Raw genomic sequence first — 15,992 nt, 5'->3', positions numbered from 1 at the left:
TGAAATGTGACCCAGATTTCCATGTATCGTTGTTTTAATTTATTGTAAATTGTGACTGCTCAATAAGAAACTTAGAGGATAAGATGAGAATGTCTTTATATGTTTTGCCAGAAACTTAAAACACTATTTCTACCCTAGAATTCTTTTGGATTAGATAACTGAACAACAAATAGAGTTTAGAAATTTGTAGGTTTTATGAAAGATAAATTTTTTAAAAAATATATTTTATTGATTTTTTTTACAGAGAGGAAGGGAGAAGGATAGAAAGTTAGAAACATCAATCAGCTGCCTGCTGCACAGCTCCCACTGGGGATGTGCCCACCACCAAGGTACATGCCCTTGACTGGAATCGAACCTGGGACCTTTCAGTCCGCAGGACGATGCTCTATCCACTGAGCCAAACCAGTCAGGGCGATAAATTTTTATTTTAAAAAATCCAGATTGTTATTAGTGTTATGTGTGTGTTTTTTAAATCTCTATTTAAGCAAGCATTTTTTTCCCCCCCCAAAAAATAATAATAACAACAACAACCCATGTGACATGTTTTTTTGGGGCAAAGTAAGTTTGTGGAACATAGTAAATCAGGAAATAGGTTCATGTAATTGTTAGCATCTCAGACACATCAGCTTATAGTAGCACTACAGAATTTAAACATTAATTTTATTTTGTTTTATTGTCATTTAGAACTACAGTTCTTCAGGGATTAGTATTGCTTTTCCCTCAATTCAAATAAGTGGCCTTTAAAACTATACTGTTCAGATGATAGCTCTAGCCACACATGACAAAATTAAATTAAATTGGACAATTGATTCCAGCCACTTTTCAAGTTCTCTATAGCCACATGTGGCTAGTGGTTACTGTGATGATCAGCACAGCCACTTTCATCATCAAGAATGTTCTGTTGGACAGTACTGCTTTCAAACTGCAGTTAGAATTGGAATTTGCATCTGTGCTAGAAAATTGTGTGACTTTAATTTGAGATATGATATCGGTTTCCTATCACTTAAAACAACAATGTTTAAGTAAACTTCTCACACCTTGTTCTTTAGTTAAACATTTACGCTGATACCATAGTTCATAACACATGGCATTTGCCCTTATTCTCTCCAATGGTATTACGTTCTACCCTCAGAGACTGGAGTGGCCTTACACATACACACACACAAAACAATGTGGAATATCTTTCTGTCTCAGAATCTACATAGACATACAGAGAATATATCACTATGTATATATAAATAAATATGCTCACATAATGTTATATAACTAAAATATGTAGACATTCTCATAGTACTATAGGTACTGTCTGAAGTTGTAGGTTCCTAATATTAGCATACTAGAGGCCCGATCCCTGCAGGCCAGGCTGAGGGACCCCACCAGTGCACGAATTCATGCACCAGGCCTCTAGCATGCATATAAGATATTTGGTTAATCTCTTCCCGCCCTCCCCACTTCCCTCTGAGATTCATCTTTCCATGCCTGTGTGTTGAGCGTCTGCCCCCAGGTGGTCATTGCACATCATAGCTACCGGCTGGATGGTCGCTTAGGCTTTTATATATATATAGATCGGCATGATATCATATTGACTTGATCCTTAAGTTTCACTTTTTGTTGACGGAGCCTTGTGGAGTTGGAGATTTGGCAGGGTTTATGGCTGAATTCTTACAGCAGTAAGAAGCTCCACTGTTGGTTTGGTGTCTCATCCATTTATAGTATTAAATACTAAGTTAGTGAAGAACAGAGACCACATCATCAGGGTCACCAGGAGTCATTAAGTTGTTCATTTATTCAAATAACACACATGCCTTTTAAGCAGCCAAGTCCTTTTGCAGGCTCTACACTATACTCAGCACCAAAAATGGAATAAGACAGGGTATCTCGGGGAGGAAAGCAACTATATGAAGGATTGACTGACATACAGGAGGGGAATGCCTGGATGGAGGTGTGCACAAGGTGCTGTGGATACCTGAGCAGTCAGCGCTATCTGGCACAGCGGACAGGAGAGCCAGAAAAGATAGAAAATAAGGTATATAGCCAGTATTCCTCCACACCAGATTCCATTTAACTCCAAATGGAAGATTAGTTCATTACCAAGATCTCAGTATTTTGGAAATTTTGCAAACCATGGAGACCTACGGGAAAGAGGGATATTTTTTAAATACCATTCAAATGTGTGTTTTTTGCCCTAGCCGGTTTGGCTCAGTGGATAGTGTCGGCCTGCAGACTGAAGGGTCCCAGGTTTGATTCTGATCAAGGGAACATACCTCAGTTGCAGGCTCCTCCCCGTCTTGCAGGAGGCAACCAATCAATGTGTTTCTGTCACAGTGATATTTCTGTCTTTCCCTCTCTCTTCCACTCTCTCTAAAAACCAATGGAAAAATATCCTTGGGTGAGGATTTAAAAAAAAAAAAAAGTGTAGTTTTAATGACTGTAAGTAAGACTCCCTTGTGGAGATGTATCATAATTTATTTATTCAATCCTGGTTTGCCCAGGGCTAAGGGGTTTCTCATGATGGGGAACTCTCAGTGCTAAAATCAGGACACTGGGAAAACTGGGATGGTTGCACTGCCTACCTACTGTGAATGTTTAGATTGTGTCCATATTTACTGTAGTATAAACACTGAGCTGAGTATGTTGAAGCCTACATGTTTAGCTGCATTTTACATTATTTCCTTAGGTGGGATTCCTAGAAGAGGAATTAATGGCTCAATGACCCTGGGCCTGCATAAGAATGCTCTCAGTAATGCTCACAGCCCTTTATTGTACCTGTACTGTTTCCCTCTAGATGGGTGGGAGTCTGCCTGGACATTTATTCTACCTCTGCTTCCACAGGTTCTTAGGGAGATATACAGAAGATAGGGCCAGGCTCATACTTGTCTATCACTAGCAGTGGCTCCCAATCTCTTAACTGGCCAGGTTGCATGTGACTCTAACTCTCCTTTTCTCTAGGCCAGAGGCAAGCTGGCTCCGATTCCAAAAGATAGAGTGGACCCCCTGACTCCATTTTCCTCTGGCCACACCCTGATGTGAGCTCACTGACTCTTAACTGCACGTGGTAGGAAGGATAGGGTGATATCAGATGAAACACAAGGCAGGTGGTCTTTCTTCCCAGTACAGCCTCAGCTGTGCATCACCCGTAGGTCTCCGTTCCCAGTCACACAGGACAGTGCAAGCTGGGCTCCTGCCTCCCTGCAGCCTCGTCCTGGGCAGGGTGAACGCACTTAAAACCCTGGAATTAAGAGAGTGTCTCCATAGCCCTGGCAGTCGGTAATTCTGATGAGATAGGAACTAGTATTTACAAGTAAACGTATACGTGCCCCATAATGCTCTATTGAGAGCGACCTACTTTCCTATGGACTTTTAGTAACTACATTTCCCTGGTTGGGGGTCCAAGGTCTCAAACCACACTGTTCTTTGCAGAAAGAAGTATTAAGTATAGTCTGTTTCAACTGTTCTTACCGTGTGCCGTAGGAGTCCTGTGATCCCCTGAAACTGCGTACAATTTCAAAACCGTGCCTTTTTTCCAAGAAAAAGTTTCATTGCTTTTATCAGATTTTCAAAGCAGTTCTATGACCCAGAAAAGGTGTAAGAACTATGTACTCTGTGTATACTACATGCTAAGGAGTGTTTGTCATTACTTTTTTGTTTGGTTTCTGCAGGACTTAGGCGGACGGAGCTTTGGGGTGGGCATCAGTTTAGCAATGATTTCAACAAGTAAATTATATGCACTATTAAATCATCATTTAAAATTCCCACATGTTTTCCCCCAGCTGCGATGACATTTCTGTTGAATTGGATGTTTTGGTTAGGTTTGCTGTTAATGAAATCGTTTCAGGTGCAGCTAGTTTGTTTTTGTCCGGGCCATGTATGTAAACTCCTATTGAAAAGGTCTGTGAATCAGTTGTTAGCTTCCATCTAGGCATTGTTCTGCATTATTTTTGGTGTATTCTTTTGTTTATATTACTAAGCTAAAGTTAGCACAGATAACACTAGGCTAGAAAATGGTGACAATCGTTTGAAAACAGGAAATTTTAGGCTTGTGTGTGTGTTTGGAACAGATGATCATAATGATAGAGCCGGTGGAGTGGAAACTTCCACCGAGCCTGTTTTTTCCTTATTTTGCTCTATGAGAAAAGATGGTGCTTCCTGGAAAACAACTCAAGTGTTTGAAAGCAAATGGTTTTCTTTTGTCCCTGCTGCATGGTTAATTTGTTTTTCTTTATAGTATTTACCCTGATAGTATTATTATGGAAATTTAATATTTTTAATAGGTAATTCACAGAGTGCTTATTTTAGATATTTAAATAGCTACGTATGTTACCATTTACTGACATGCTTTGTAAAGAAAATTAAAATAGTACGTATAGTATAACCACCAGACTTTATGGGAAGAAGAGGAGAAATTTGTTCCTCTATTTTAAGTGTTCCCAACTTTCCTTTTTTTTTTTTAACCCTCAAAATTTCAAGTCTTTAAAAACAAAGTCGTTCTACTTTATTTGTCTAAGCTATTTCCTGACTGAGACTCCTTCCAGATGTATCCTGGAATTCTATATTTAAAAGAAAGGTTAAATTCATTCATTAGTTGCAGAGTAAGAAGAGAGGGTGCATTTCCATATGTATATGAACGTTTTTGTTTTGTGTACATCATTTCTAGATTTAAAAAAAAAAAAACACTTTCTTTTTTAGAGCATTTCTAGGCATGCGCTTTTGTTTTTGTGAATCCTCACTGGAGGATTTTTTCCCATTGATTTTTAGAGAGTGGAAGGGAGGGAAGGAAAGGGAGAGGGGCGGGGGGGGGTCAGTGTGAGCGTGAGCGGCACAGCGATTGGTTGCCTCCCACATGCACTCCAAAATCCGACCTGGGCTGGGATTAAACCTGCAACCTATGTACCTGAGCTTCACTGGGAATGGAACCAAATCCTTTCCCCTTGGTGCAGGGCCAATGCTCTAACCCCTGAGCCACATCCACCAAGTCTAGGTATATTAGTAAGCTTTTAAACATGTGATTTAAAAAAAAACAACAAAAAACAACAAGAGTAATAAATGGAAGTTCTTGAAAACTCAGACTATAAAATGTATATATATGTATATATAATAAAAATATGAAACATCTGACCTACCATTCCTGTTCCTGGAATTACCACAGTTAACATTCCTGGTATGTCTCCTTCCAAACGTGTCCTCTAAGCATAGTTTGTGTTTGTTGTGTGTATACAAAAACACAATCACTCAGACAGAGGAAATTATACACGCACAATTCCACAACATGCTTTTTTTCTTATTCAATAATTAGCTTGTGGGCATTTGTCATATATATAGTCTTGGTTTTTAAAGGTTTTGTATCAATTTGTTATTATTATATAGATGTCTCATACTTTATTTAAATTTAAGCTTACCCTGCTGATGGAATTTACATTAAAATCTATCTTACTAAAAATTAGCATTTTTCACCCTGACTGGTTTGGCTCAGTGGATAGAGTGTTGACCTGCGGACTGAAGGGTCCCAGGTTCGATTCCGGTCAAGGGCATGTACCTTGGTTGCAGGCACATCCCCAGTGGGAGGTGTGCAGGAGGCAGCTGATGGATGTTTCTCTCTCATCGATGTTTCTAGCTCTCTATCTCTCTCCCTTCCTCTCTGTGAAAAATCAATAAAATATATTTTTTTAAAAAATAGCATTTTCATCTAGCAGTCTAATTTTGTCTATTGATTGGATAGTTGTTCTCAGTCTTGGTGACACCTTAGAATTACCTATGGAGCATTTAAAACTACCTATGCCTGGGCCAAGGCTAAACCCCCGGACTAGGCTTATAGTGGATCTCAGGTGAGTCCCTTGGCATCTTGTCTTAAAAAGTTCTCCAGATATACAGTTAGGGTTGAAAATCACTGGACCACCCTGACCTCTCTTTGCCCACACAAATACTGGCTATTTCTTTAGTGATTAGCTCTTCCAGTAAAGATATAGGGGAGAGATTAAGGGGCCTTGGCAAGTTTTACACCAGGCATGAGCTCCATCAGTGACACCAGAGAGAACTCAGAAAACAAGTATAAAGAAACATAATATCTTCAACCCTAACATTCTTCAAATTTCTGAGATGACACATACATTTTGAATTCTACCAAAGAATTCACAGTAATGATCTTCTTTCCTGAAATATCAGTTGTGAAATACCATTGAAGAGATTTGAAAATAAGAAAGTCCCACTGTCCTTTTCCCCCCAGTTCTCTGGGATAATGTAGGGTTATTAAGATTACAGTGCTGATGTTTCATAATGGAAGGGCTGTTGGCTCAAGAATGTAGAAAATGCTGTTCTCCTTCAGATTATCAGCTCAAACTCTACTATATAGGGTTTGGCAACTGAAGACCTACGTGTAGTAGTCATCAGAGTTCTTTCTGAAGTGCGTAAGGGAATAGATTGCTAACAAGCTACCGGGAACCTGTGTGCTGAGAGCTCAGAGGAGTAGCAGCAGGTAGGTGCCTTAACTTGGAGGGGGGCAATTAAGGGGGGGATGCTTCAAAGACGAGTCCTTGGGCTAGGTCTTAAAGAGTGAGTAGGAGCTCATTGGATGAGAGAGAGGATGGGTTAGATTCAAAATAAAACAACAAAATATAAAGCCATGGAGAAAGGAAGAAACCATGTGGGTGTTTGCTGCAGTGGAGGTGAGAGATGGAGACGTGAGGCAGGTAAGTATGGTTCTGAGAACCTTGTATGCCATCCTGTGAAAGGAGTTTGAACTTTATCCTAATAACAACTCTAGACTTCATTTTCTTTTCCCGGAGATCCTTTCATGTAAGATCACTGGCTTTCCATGGCCATTCGGATGAACAGAAAACTTTAAAAGCATTCCACCCAGGCTTTGAGGGCTTCACACTGTGTGAAGCGCTGTCACAGATACAAAAAAAAATGTAAGGAACGGTCTCGACTTTCAAGGAACTTGAAGTCTAGTTGGGAAAATAATTCACAAGCGTTTGGAACTTTGGTAAATGTATTTAGTAAAAATAACAGATGGCTCCAAACTGTTCCGTAGCAATGCAAGAGGCATTTCAGGGCAGTAGCTGGTGGGTTGCCAGGAGCCCAGAGGGAAGGTGTGGCAAGGAAAAGAGAAGGTTTGGACAGAATATTGAAGACTGGATGAGGTTTCCAATAGTAGAAAGGAGTTTAAACATTCGCTAATGGGATAAATATTGTGGACAAAAACAGGGAGGGGGATATAAACCACATTGGGAAGAGCTGAAGGCAAGAGAAGATAAGGAATTAGATATGTGCTGAAAAGGACCTCTGATCTATTTTTTAAAATTCTATTTTAAGGAGCAATCTAATTCTGTCTATTGATTGGATGGTGGTTCTCAGTCTTGGTGGCACATTAGAATTACCTGTTCAGCATTTAAAACTACCTATGCCTGGGGTCAGGGCTTAAGCCCCCAGGTAAGGCCCCGGGCATCAATTTTTTTTTTTCCAAGTTCTCTAGATATTTGTTATGTTCAGTTAGGGTTGGGAATCACTGGACCACCCTGATCTCTTCTCTTTTGCCCACCCATATACTCGCTATTTTCTCAGTAATTAGCTCTAACAGTAAAGGTACAGGGAAGATATTAAGGGGCCTTGGCTAGCGATACACCAGGCATGTTCTCTATCAGTTATGCCACAGAGAACTCAGAAAACAAGTATGTAGCTGTTACAAGTTTTCTTTATGACTGAGCCCATTTGCCATTTAGGCAAGCTAGGCACATTTTGTGAATATGTTAATATTATTGCAGATAATGGCTTGAGACTAATGCAGATTGAATTTATTTGTTTGTTTGTTTGTTTGTTTGTTTGTTTGTTTTTACCATTAGGGAACCTCTGGGTAGGGAGGATAGGACTCCATCTGTACTTCCTTGTCGATATGTATGTACATATCTATTCTCTATAGGGTGTGTGATAAACCTATCTTAAGACCTCGATTCAGTGTGACAGGTCTATTTTCAAATTTAATATATACAATTTGCTTAAATGCAGAAAGTATGTATGTATGTATGTATTTCTTTATTTTAATATATTTTATTGGTTTTTCACAGAGAGGAAGGGAGAGGGATAGAGAGCCAGAAACATCGATGAGAGAAACATCGATCAGCTGCCTCCTGCACACTCCCCACTCGGGATGTGCCCGCAACCAAGGTACATGCCCTCGACCGGAATTGAACCTGGGACCTTTGAGTCCACAGGCTGACGCTCTATTCACTGAGCCCAACCGGTTAGGGCAATGCAGAAAGTATTTAAAAGAAATGTTTTTTAATGAAGTTTAAAAATAGCCTTCATATCTGTAGAGGTTTTTTATTATTATTATTAACTTATGGTTTGTACCCCTCTGCCTTGCCTGACAATTCTTGTCAGCTCAGTTGCAAACCGGCTGGGCTGGTGGCAGCGTGTCAGTACCCCACAAAGCCTGGCTAGTGTGAGAGCTCTACCCTCGCCTCTTTGGTTGGCGTGCTCAGCAGACTGAGTAGCTACTGGGGGCTAGGCAAGGGGGAAAAGGAAGATGAAAGGTGAAGAGACACGGATCCAGTCCTCTTTTTAGGGGTGTCAAACTCCGTAAACTAGGAACAAGGCAGAAATGAAGGAGAGCTTGGAGGGGTCCGCCCAGGAACGGTGCCCCGAGGAGGTTGAGCTGAATCCAGGGGCTGGATTATGTGCCGAGGGGGAGCAGGTGTCAGGGCCAGAGGCAAAAAAGAAGCTGAGTGTTAGGGGAACTGCAGGCCTTTCCCATGTGGGTGGAAGACAGAGAGGCAAGAAGTGAGGTTGGAAGAGGTAGGGAAGACTTAGGGCCCCTGTGACCTGCCCAAGAGCTAGGTTTTACCCTACAGACACTAGTACCCGCTGAGCTTAGGGAATGTGTAAGTTGCAGTGCATATACTCCAAACATTATAGATATTTATTTAGTGTGGCAGCCTGATCTAGGTATATTTTCACTGGGATCCGTGGACTATGCGTGCTCTTCTCTTTTGATGTTAATGCCGTAGCCAACGTCAATCCTGAAGTCCTGAGATGAGGCACTGGTGTCAGAGTATGGTGCTTTTAAAATGCACTCTAGCTGATGAGGGCTTACTTAAAATCGCAGTGACTATTACATATAGAAAATGACCGCAAACATTTTTGCACAGTTCCTCTCAAGAGTGACACATAAGTAATGGGAGTCCAGTAGTTACAAAGATTTTTTTTTTTCCACATGAATTTTGTGGAAAATTGCACTGAGGGCTTGATTTTGAAAGTTTCTAGAAAACGTGTCCCCTTTTGTCCGTTACTGCTCTGCAGCCCTGGTGAGGCAATGTACAGTTTCCTCTGGGGCTACCAAGGCAGCAAGGATAAAAATAGGGCAAACTGTAAGAATCCCAGATATTTTCGGATAACAAAGACCGATTTATGTGGACCCATTTTGTGCTCTGACAAAACATAGAGAAGCTTTTGTGCTGTGATTAGCAAGGGTGCTGATGTCAGTCCTCTCATCCAGCATCCAGCTTTATTCTGTGGCTAAATTGTGCTTTGTACCGTAATCCAGAGAACCTTTGTATCTGCCTTATTAAAGTGTGTAGTTTATGTAATTGCTTTTGTTTCCCAGTTTAATCTGTGCCAGATTCAATGAGAGTGACTCATTTTGTGACCGAGACAAACATTCCCATTTGGACCATGTTAAAAATAAATAAATAAGTGGCAGGTGCTTCTTGGCTAAATTCTGTGTTTTAATGCTGTAATTTCCTGCTGTAAAGAGTTCCTCTCTTATATAATGTCTACTCAGGCGTCTGTAATCACTAGCCCAATCTGTCTGGTGCACCTCGATTCATTGCTACTCATTTCTTGGCAGTTTGTTTTCGTTTCCAGGGGCCTTATATATTTTAAGGATATCTTTTCAACAGATAGGCAATGAAATGAATGGGAAGCGACAGTTAACCAGAAGACAAAAGAGTGACACATAAGCCATAGCAAAAGGACACATTCCCTTCTTTTCTCTTTTTGTCTTTTTCCAAGGTTGCAGGTTGGATTCCCAGGTTGGATTCCTGGTTGGGGCACATGCCTGCATTGTGGGTTCCATCCCCAGTCAGGGTGCGTGCAGGAGGCAACTGATCAATGTTTCGCTCTCATATCTCTCTCTCTCTCTCTCTCTCTCTCTCTCTCTCTCTCTCCTCTCTTTCTAAAATCAATTTTAAAATATATCCTCAGGCGAGGATATGAAAAATACAGCTCTTATCCATGTAGTCTGAACAGCAGCCTAGCCAAAGGGAAGACACAGTCCACTTATTTGTTTACTTTATTTGCTTACTTTCCAGGTAAAAAACCAGAAACATTTCTTTTTTTTTTTAATATATTTTATTGATTTTTTACAGAGAGGAAGAAAGAGGGACAGAGAGCTAGAAACATGGATGAGAGAGAAACATCCATCAGCTGCCTCCTGCACACTCCCCACTGGGGATGCGCCCGCAACCGAGGTACATGCCCTTGACCGGAATCGAACCTGGGACCCTTTGGTCCACAGGCCGACGCTCTATCCACTAAGCCACACCGGTCAGGGCCAGAAACATTTCTACACCCATTTTTATCCTCCCTACTTCTTACCTGAGCCCCCCCCCCCCACACACACACACAGACACACACAGACAGAGAGAGACCTATCGCCTAAAATATGAAGTGTTTTGAAGAAGCACCTTTGTGTGTACTCTTTATGGCATGATGTTAACACATAAAAAATTGCTGCTTTAAAAAAATTGTAAGATATACATAGCAAAATTTACAATTTTAACCATTTTTAAGTGCATTAAGTACATTCACATTGATGTGCAGCCATTGCTACCATCCATCTTCAGAACGTCTTCATCATCCCAAACTGAAACTCTACCCATTAAGCACTAACTCTTCCTCCTCCTCTCCCCACAACCCCTGGCTTTCTGTCTTTATGAATTTGGTTACTATAGGTACCTCATATAAGTGGAACCTTACAATTTTTGTCCTTTTGTGACTGATTTATTTCACTTACCATAACATCTCAAGGTTCATCCATGTTATCATGTTATCTAGCTTGTGCCACAATTTTCTTCCCTTTTAAGGCTGAAAAATATTCATATATATATATATATATATATATATATATATATATATATATATATTTGTATTTATTTCATCAGTAGACACTTGGGTTGCTTCCAGTGTTTGACTGTTGTGAATAATGCTGCTATGAATATAGGTGTACAAATACCTGTTTGAGACTTTGATTGCAATTCATTTGGTTATAGATCTATAACTGGAATTTTTTGAGGACCTGCCATACTGTTTTTTACAGCAGTTAGGCTGTTTTATATTTCTACCAGGAATACAAAACATTTCTGCTTTTTCGATAGTAGTTATTCTAATATGTATGAAGTGGTATCTCTTTATGGTTTTGATTTGCATTTCTCTAATGATAGTGATATTGAACATCTTTTCATGTATTGGCCAATTGTGTGTCTTCTTTGAGAGTCTGTTGAAACACTTTGCCCGTTTTTTAATTGGGTGGCTTATTTTTATTGTTAATGAGTTATAGGTGTTCTTTATGTATTCCGGACATTAATCTCTTATCAGATATATGATTTGAAAATATGTTCTCTGGTTCTTTGAGTTGCCTTTTTACTCTGTTGATCATATCCTTCAACATGTAAAACTTATAAATTTTGAAGTAGATCAGTTTACTCTTATTTTTTCTTCTGTTTCCTGTGCTCACAGTGTCATATCCAAGAAGTTATTGCCAAATCTAATGTCATGAAGCTTTTGCCATGTTTTATAGCTTTAGCTTTTACATTTAAGTCTTTGATCCATTTTGAGTTAATTTTTATATGATGTAAGACAAGACTCTAAGCCCAATATTTTGCATGTGGATATCTGTTTTTCTAGCATCATTTGTTGAAGCCACTTCTTTTTTAGTTAGTAATACCTAAATCTTCCTTGTTTTGTTGACTTGATATCACATATTGGTGTGATATCTTTTAATATCAATCAATATCTTCTCATATTCTATTAGGAGCCCTAATAGAAAGTAATAAACATGTATGGATACACATTATTAAGTTAATTTGGGCATCAGTAAACTCCACTGGAGTGGTAGATAAGTCTATGGAAACAGAGAAAACATTGTATGTGACTTTCTCTAGACAATGCCTTTGTAAAATTGATTTGATAAATGCGCATCTTCTTAAAAACTTTCTCAAGTTAACACGAGGTGTATATTTTGTTTTGTTTCTAGGCGTGGAAGAGGAGATGGTTTGTGTTACGCAGTGGCCGTTTGACTGGAGATCCAGACGTCTTGGAATATTACAAAAATGATCATGCCAAGAAGCCTATCCGCATTATTGATTTAAATTTATGTCAGCAAGTTGATGCTGGGTTGACATTTAACAAAAAAGAGTTTGAAAACAGCTACATTTTTGATATCAACACCATTGACCGGATTTTCTACTTGGTAGCAGACAGCGAGGAAGAGATGAATAAGTGGGTTCGCTGTATTTGCGACATCTGTGGGTTTAATCCTACAGAAGAAGGTAAGTTCAAGATTCTCCTATTCAACCTCTTTCCTTTATTATTGCATTTTTAGAACGGTTATGAAATTATTTGTTATTTCAGTTACACGATATAATATTTGGGATTTTTTTATAATAGTAATAACGTTTGGAAAAAGCAACTGAACCCTTTCATCAGACTGGGCTGCAACTTTTTATAGGTTTTAGAAAGAGAAATTTAACCATTGTGGGGCAGTGTCTAAATAATTGTCCTGAAGAAGAAGGTGACAAGAAGACATACTATTTCAGACCCTTTCTTGAGTTCCTGTATGAATATTACTTTGAACTTATAACATTCCTATATGAATATTACTTTGAACTTATAACATTGCTGATATTTTTGACCAGTTAAAAGCAGCATTTTCATGTGGCTCAATGTAATTCTTTAGTTATTTTTAAAACTATGTTGCCACGGCAGGTGTCAATAACTATGAAAAGCAAATGATAATTAATCACAAAACATGATGAAAAAGTACAATGAGTTTACTTACCACAGAGGTAAGAGGGGGCTTAAGATTCAGAAAAGAGGTAGTGAAGAAAGCTCAGAGGAAAACACAGGACTTTTGGAGGAAGTAGTATTTCTACGTAAGTGAAGGGAGGGGTGCAGAACCCTCCAGTCTTAGGAGCTAGAAAGAGGAGGAATGGAATTCTCCTTGACTCCAAAAGGCCAGGGGAGAGTTGCATGAGGAGCTGAGGTTTGGGGTGCTTGTCCTCGGAAGAGGCCTCAGGAAGAGTTTTACAAGTGGAATTCCTCTCCAGGTGCGTGTATATGGCTGTCCTGACCACGTATCCCCTGTCCACTTCTCTTCCTTGTTAAACAAACACTAAGAACCTATGTAAGGTTTGCAGAGCCGAGAATCAGGAATAATGTCTTTAATCCTATTGTCTTCACATGTATACTCAAGTTCAGAAGTGTGCATTTCCAAATATCTATATTTAGGAGTGCTGGAGATTCATTGAGGGGTGGAAAAATTCTATTAACAATCAACATCAAGTTTGGGGTTTCATTGAAACAGTAATCATCTCTAATTAGCTTAGGTCAGCATGCTGTTTCCTCTCTGGCCAGTAAGCAGGCCAAGAGAAGGGCCTTCCGGGGCTGGAATTGGCCCAGCGGGGTTGGGGAAACCCCTTGGTCAGGATTGCAGAATGCCCAAGGGAGCAGTGCAGAGAGAGGGAAGGAGGCATCCCGTTTAGACAGGAGGCGGCTCATGAACGAGAGCTCTTCACCAGAGCTCTGATTAAAAGCCTCAAGACAGGGCTTCATGTGGGGAGTTAAGGCTTCAGTTGTTTTTGTGAAGTTACTAAATATGTTCACATTTTAAGTAGGCCAGGGGTATTAGTTCTAACTCGAGTTAAACTCCTTTCCTGTCTTGTTTGCATATACAGTCTATATTTGAGTGCAGTGGAGGATGTTAAAGTTAAAGGCACAAATGAGATAGCTTTTTATTTAATGGTTACTTAACAACCACTCTGTAATGACAATTACTGGATTTGGATACCACATTAGTTTTGTCATGTGATGGACTTTTAGTTAAAATAATTTAAGTCATTGTATAATCTTCTTGCCGATGTTCTTTTTGCCTGCTGCCTTCCAATTTAGAATTTATTGGGGGGACATAAAGGCAGACTTCTATCCCCATTGGTTGCCTTATTTTTTTTAATAGATTTGACTGATCTGAAAGACTGAGGAGGTGTTCTTCCATCTCTCTTTGTTTTCTTTGTAATTCTCCTAAATATATTTAACAAAAGAAATGAGATGCCCCTCTTAGAGGAGCTACATTTTTCAGTTAAGGACTATGAGTGTCTAACTTTTGGAAGCTCATTTAGGGGTAAGTAGTGTTGAGAACCCCCCCAAATAAGAATTTCTAATGCTCACCTTGGCTGGTGTGGCTCAGTTGGTTGGGTATCATCCTGTGCACCTAAAGGTTGCTGGTTCAATTCCCGGTCAGGGCACGGCCCTGGGAGGCAACCAATCGATCTGACTCTCTCACATTGTTTCTGTATCTCCTCCCTTCCACTCTCTCTAAAAATCAATGGAAAAATATCCTCGGGTGAGCATTAGCAACAACAACAAAAGAAATGTCTGACTCTATGATGTTGAAGACATGAGTTTCTTGGAAGAAATCAGTAAAAGAGGAACAGTTCTTCATTGTGTAGTATCAAGGAGCCACAAAAATATTTCACGCTATAAGGTTTTAAAATCAACCACTGAATTTCCTTATTCCTTTGGAGTAGCTGACTTTGCTAGGTTCTAAAACCTAGGTTTTAAAAACATCTACACACTTAAAGATTTGTATCAAAATAAACCTCCAAGAACTGCTATTATTCTTTATGCTCACATTCATACAGTTTAATATGATCAGGTAAATATCAATGCCATTACTACTTGCTTTATATTCTCTTGCTTCCAAATAGATGCACCCCCCCCCCATCACTAAGTAGGTGTTTTTGTTTTTACCTACATCTGTCTCCTTGAGAGTTGAAGATGCCTCCACTCATGCCTTAAAACTGATAACACAAAATGATATTTAATTATACTAGTTTCAGGCTAGACATGGGAAGAAATAGACTCTGCTTAGATATTGTAGTCTGAGAAAATAACTATCCCCAGTCCCTAGGAGAATAACTAATTTTCTCCTGAAAACAAAAGGAAAGGGGAAAACTCTGACCTGTGTTTTGATTCCAGGAACCTCTCAAAATATCGTTACCATGTTATTTCCGCTGCCCCAGGTGACCACTGCTATTATTGAATACTCAGAATGCTGGCATGCTGAATCTGTTTTTGAATTCTAAGCTGGTTGAACTGTGTGTGGTTCCTATGAGTGGCTTTTATTTAGTAGATTTGAGGATAGAAACTAATTTCTTTTGTTTTTCTTGGAAATGGGCAGATTTATTTTTGTTTCTACACCGACTTGGAAGCTGGTAAATATGCTGAACAAGTGCCGGGAAACACAGCCTAAGGGTTGTATGCAGCTAACTAACTTGGCGCAAAGGCTCCTGCTCTAATTTTAGGATGCACCATAAGAAAGTTGCCTCTTATCAGTTGAGATACTTTGCCCAAAATGCCCAGATAATAGTGGCTTAAAAAAAAAAAATAGTGTGATTCTCGGTTTGATTTTCTTCTTTTTGGGAAAGTAGGTTAGTGATTGTCTGACTACAGTGTTGTACACCTGAAAGTAATAACAGAAAATATGTAAAAAAAAATAATAATAATGAAAGTAGGTTAAACTAACACATAAGACTACACATATGCTTCCTCTCCCGATTCTTAATTAGGAAACTTTTAAATTTCTTTTTATTCACTTTGTATTTGGGTATCACTTACTACTATGAAAAGCACAGAACTTAAGTGTACAGTTCAATATAGTTTTATATATGCATCTATATCTATACATAGAAATCTGTGTAATTGGCAAACTCAGATCAAGAAATGGA

General features: G+C 39.4%; 1 protein-coding gene across 2 annotated transcripts in view; it reads left to right on the top strand.

Moving 5' to 3' along the window:
• GAB1 (GRB2 associated binding protein 1) overlaps positions 1-15,992 on the top strand; it is a 113,865-nt gene that overhangs the window by 68,423 nt on the left and 29,450 nt on the right. For both annotated transcript variants that reach the window (XM_081091011.1, XM_081091010.1), the window contains exon 2: positions 12,245-12,539. In XM_081091011.1, the coding sequence (XP_080947137.1) occupies positions 12,245-12,539 (295 nt within the window). The remainder of the gene's footprint in view (positions 1-12,244; positions 12,540-15,992) is intronic.

Source organism: Myotis nattereri, assembly GCF_964212035.1.
Source record: "Myotis nattereri genome assembly, chromosome: 5".
NCBI classification, from domain to species: Eukaryota; Metazoa; Chordata; class Mammalia; order Chiroptera; family Vespertilionidae; genus Myotis; species Myotis nattereri.
This window is presented reverse-complemented; position numbering and strand designations above follow the sequence as displayed.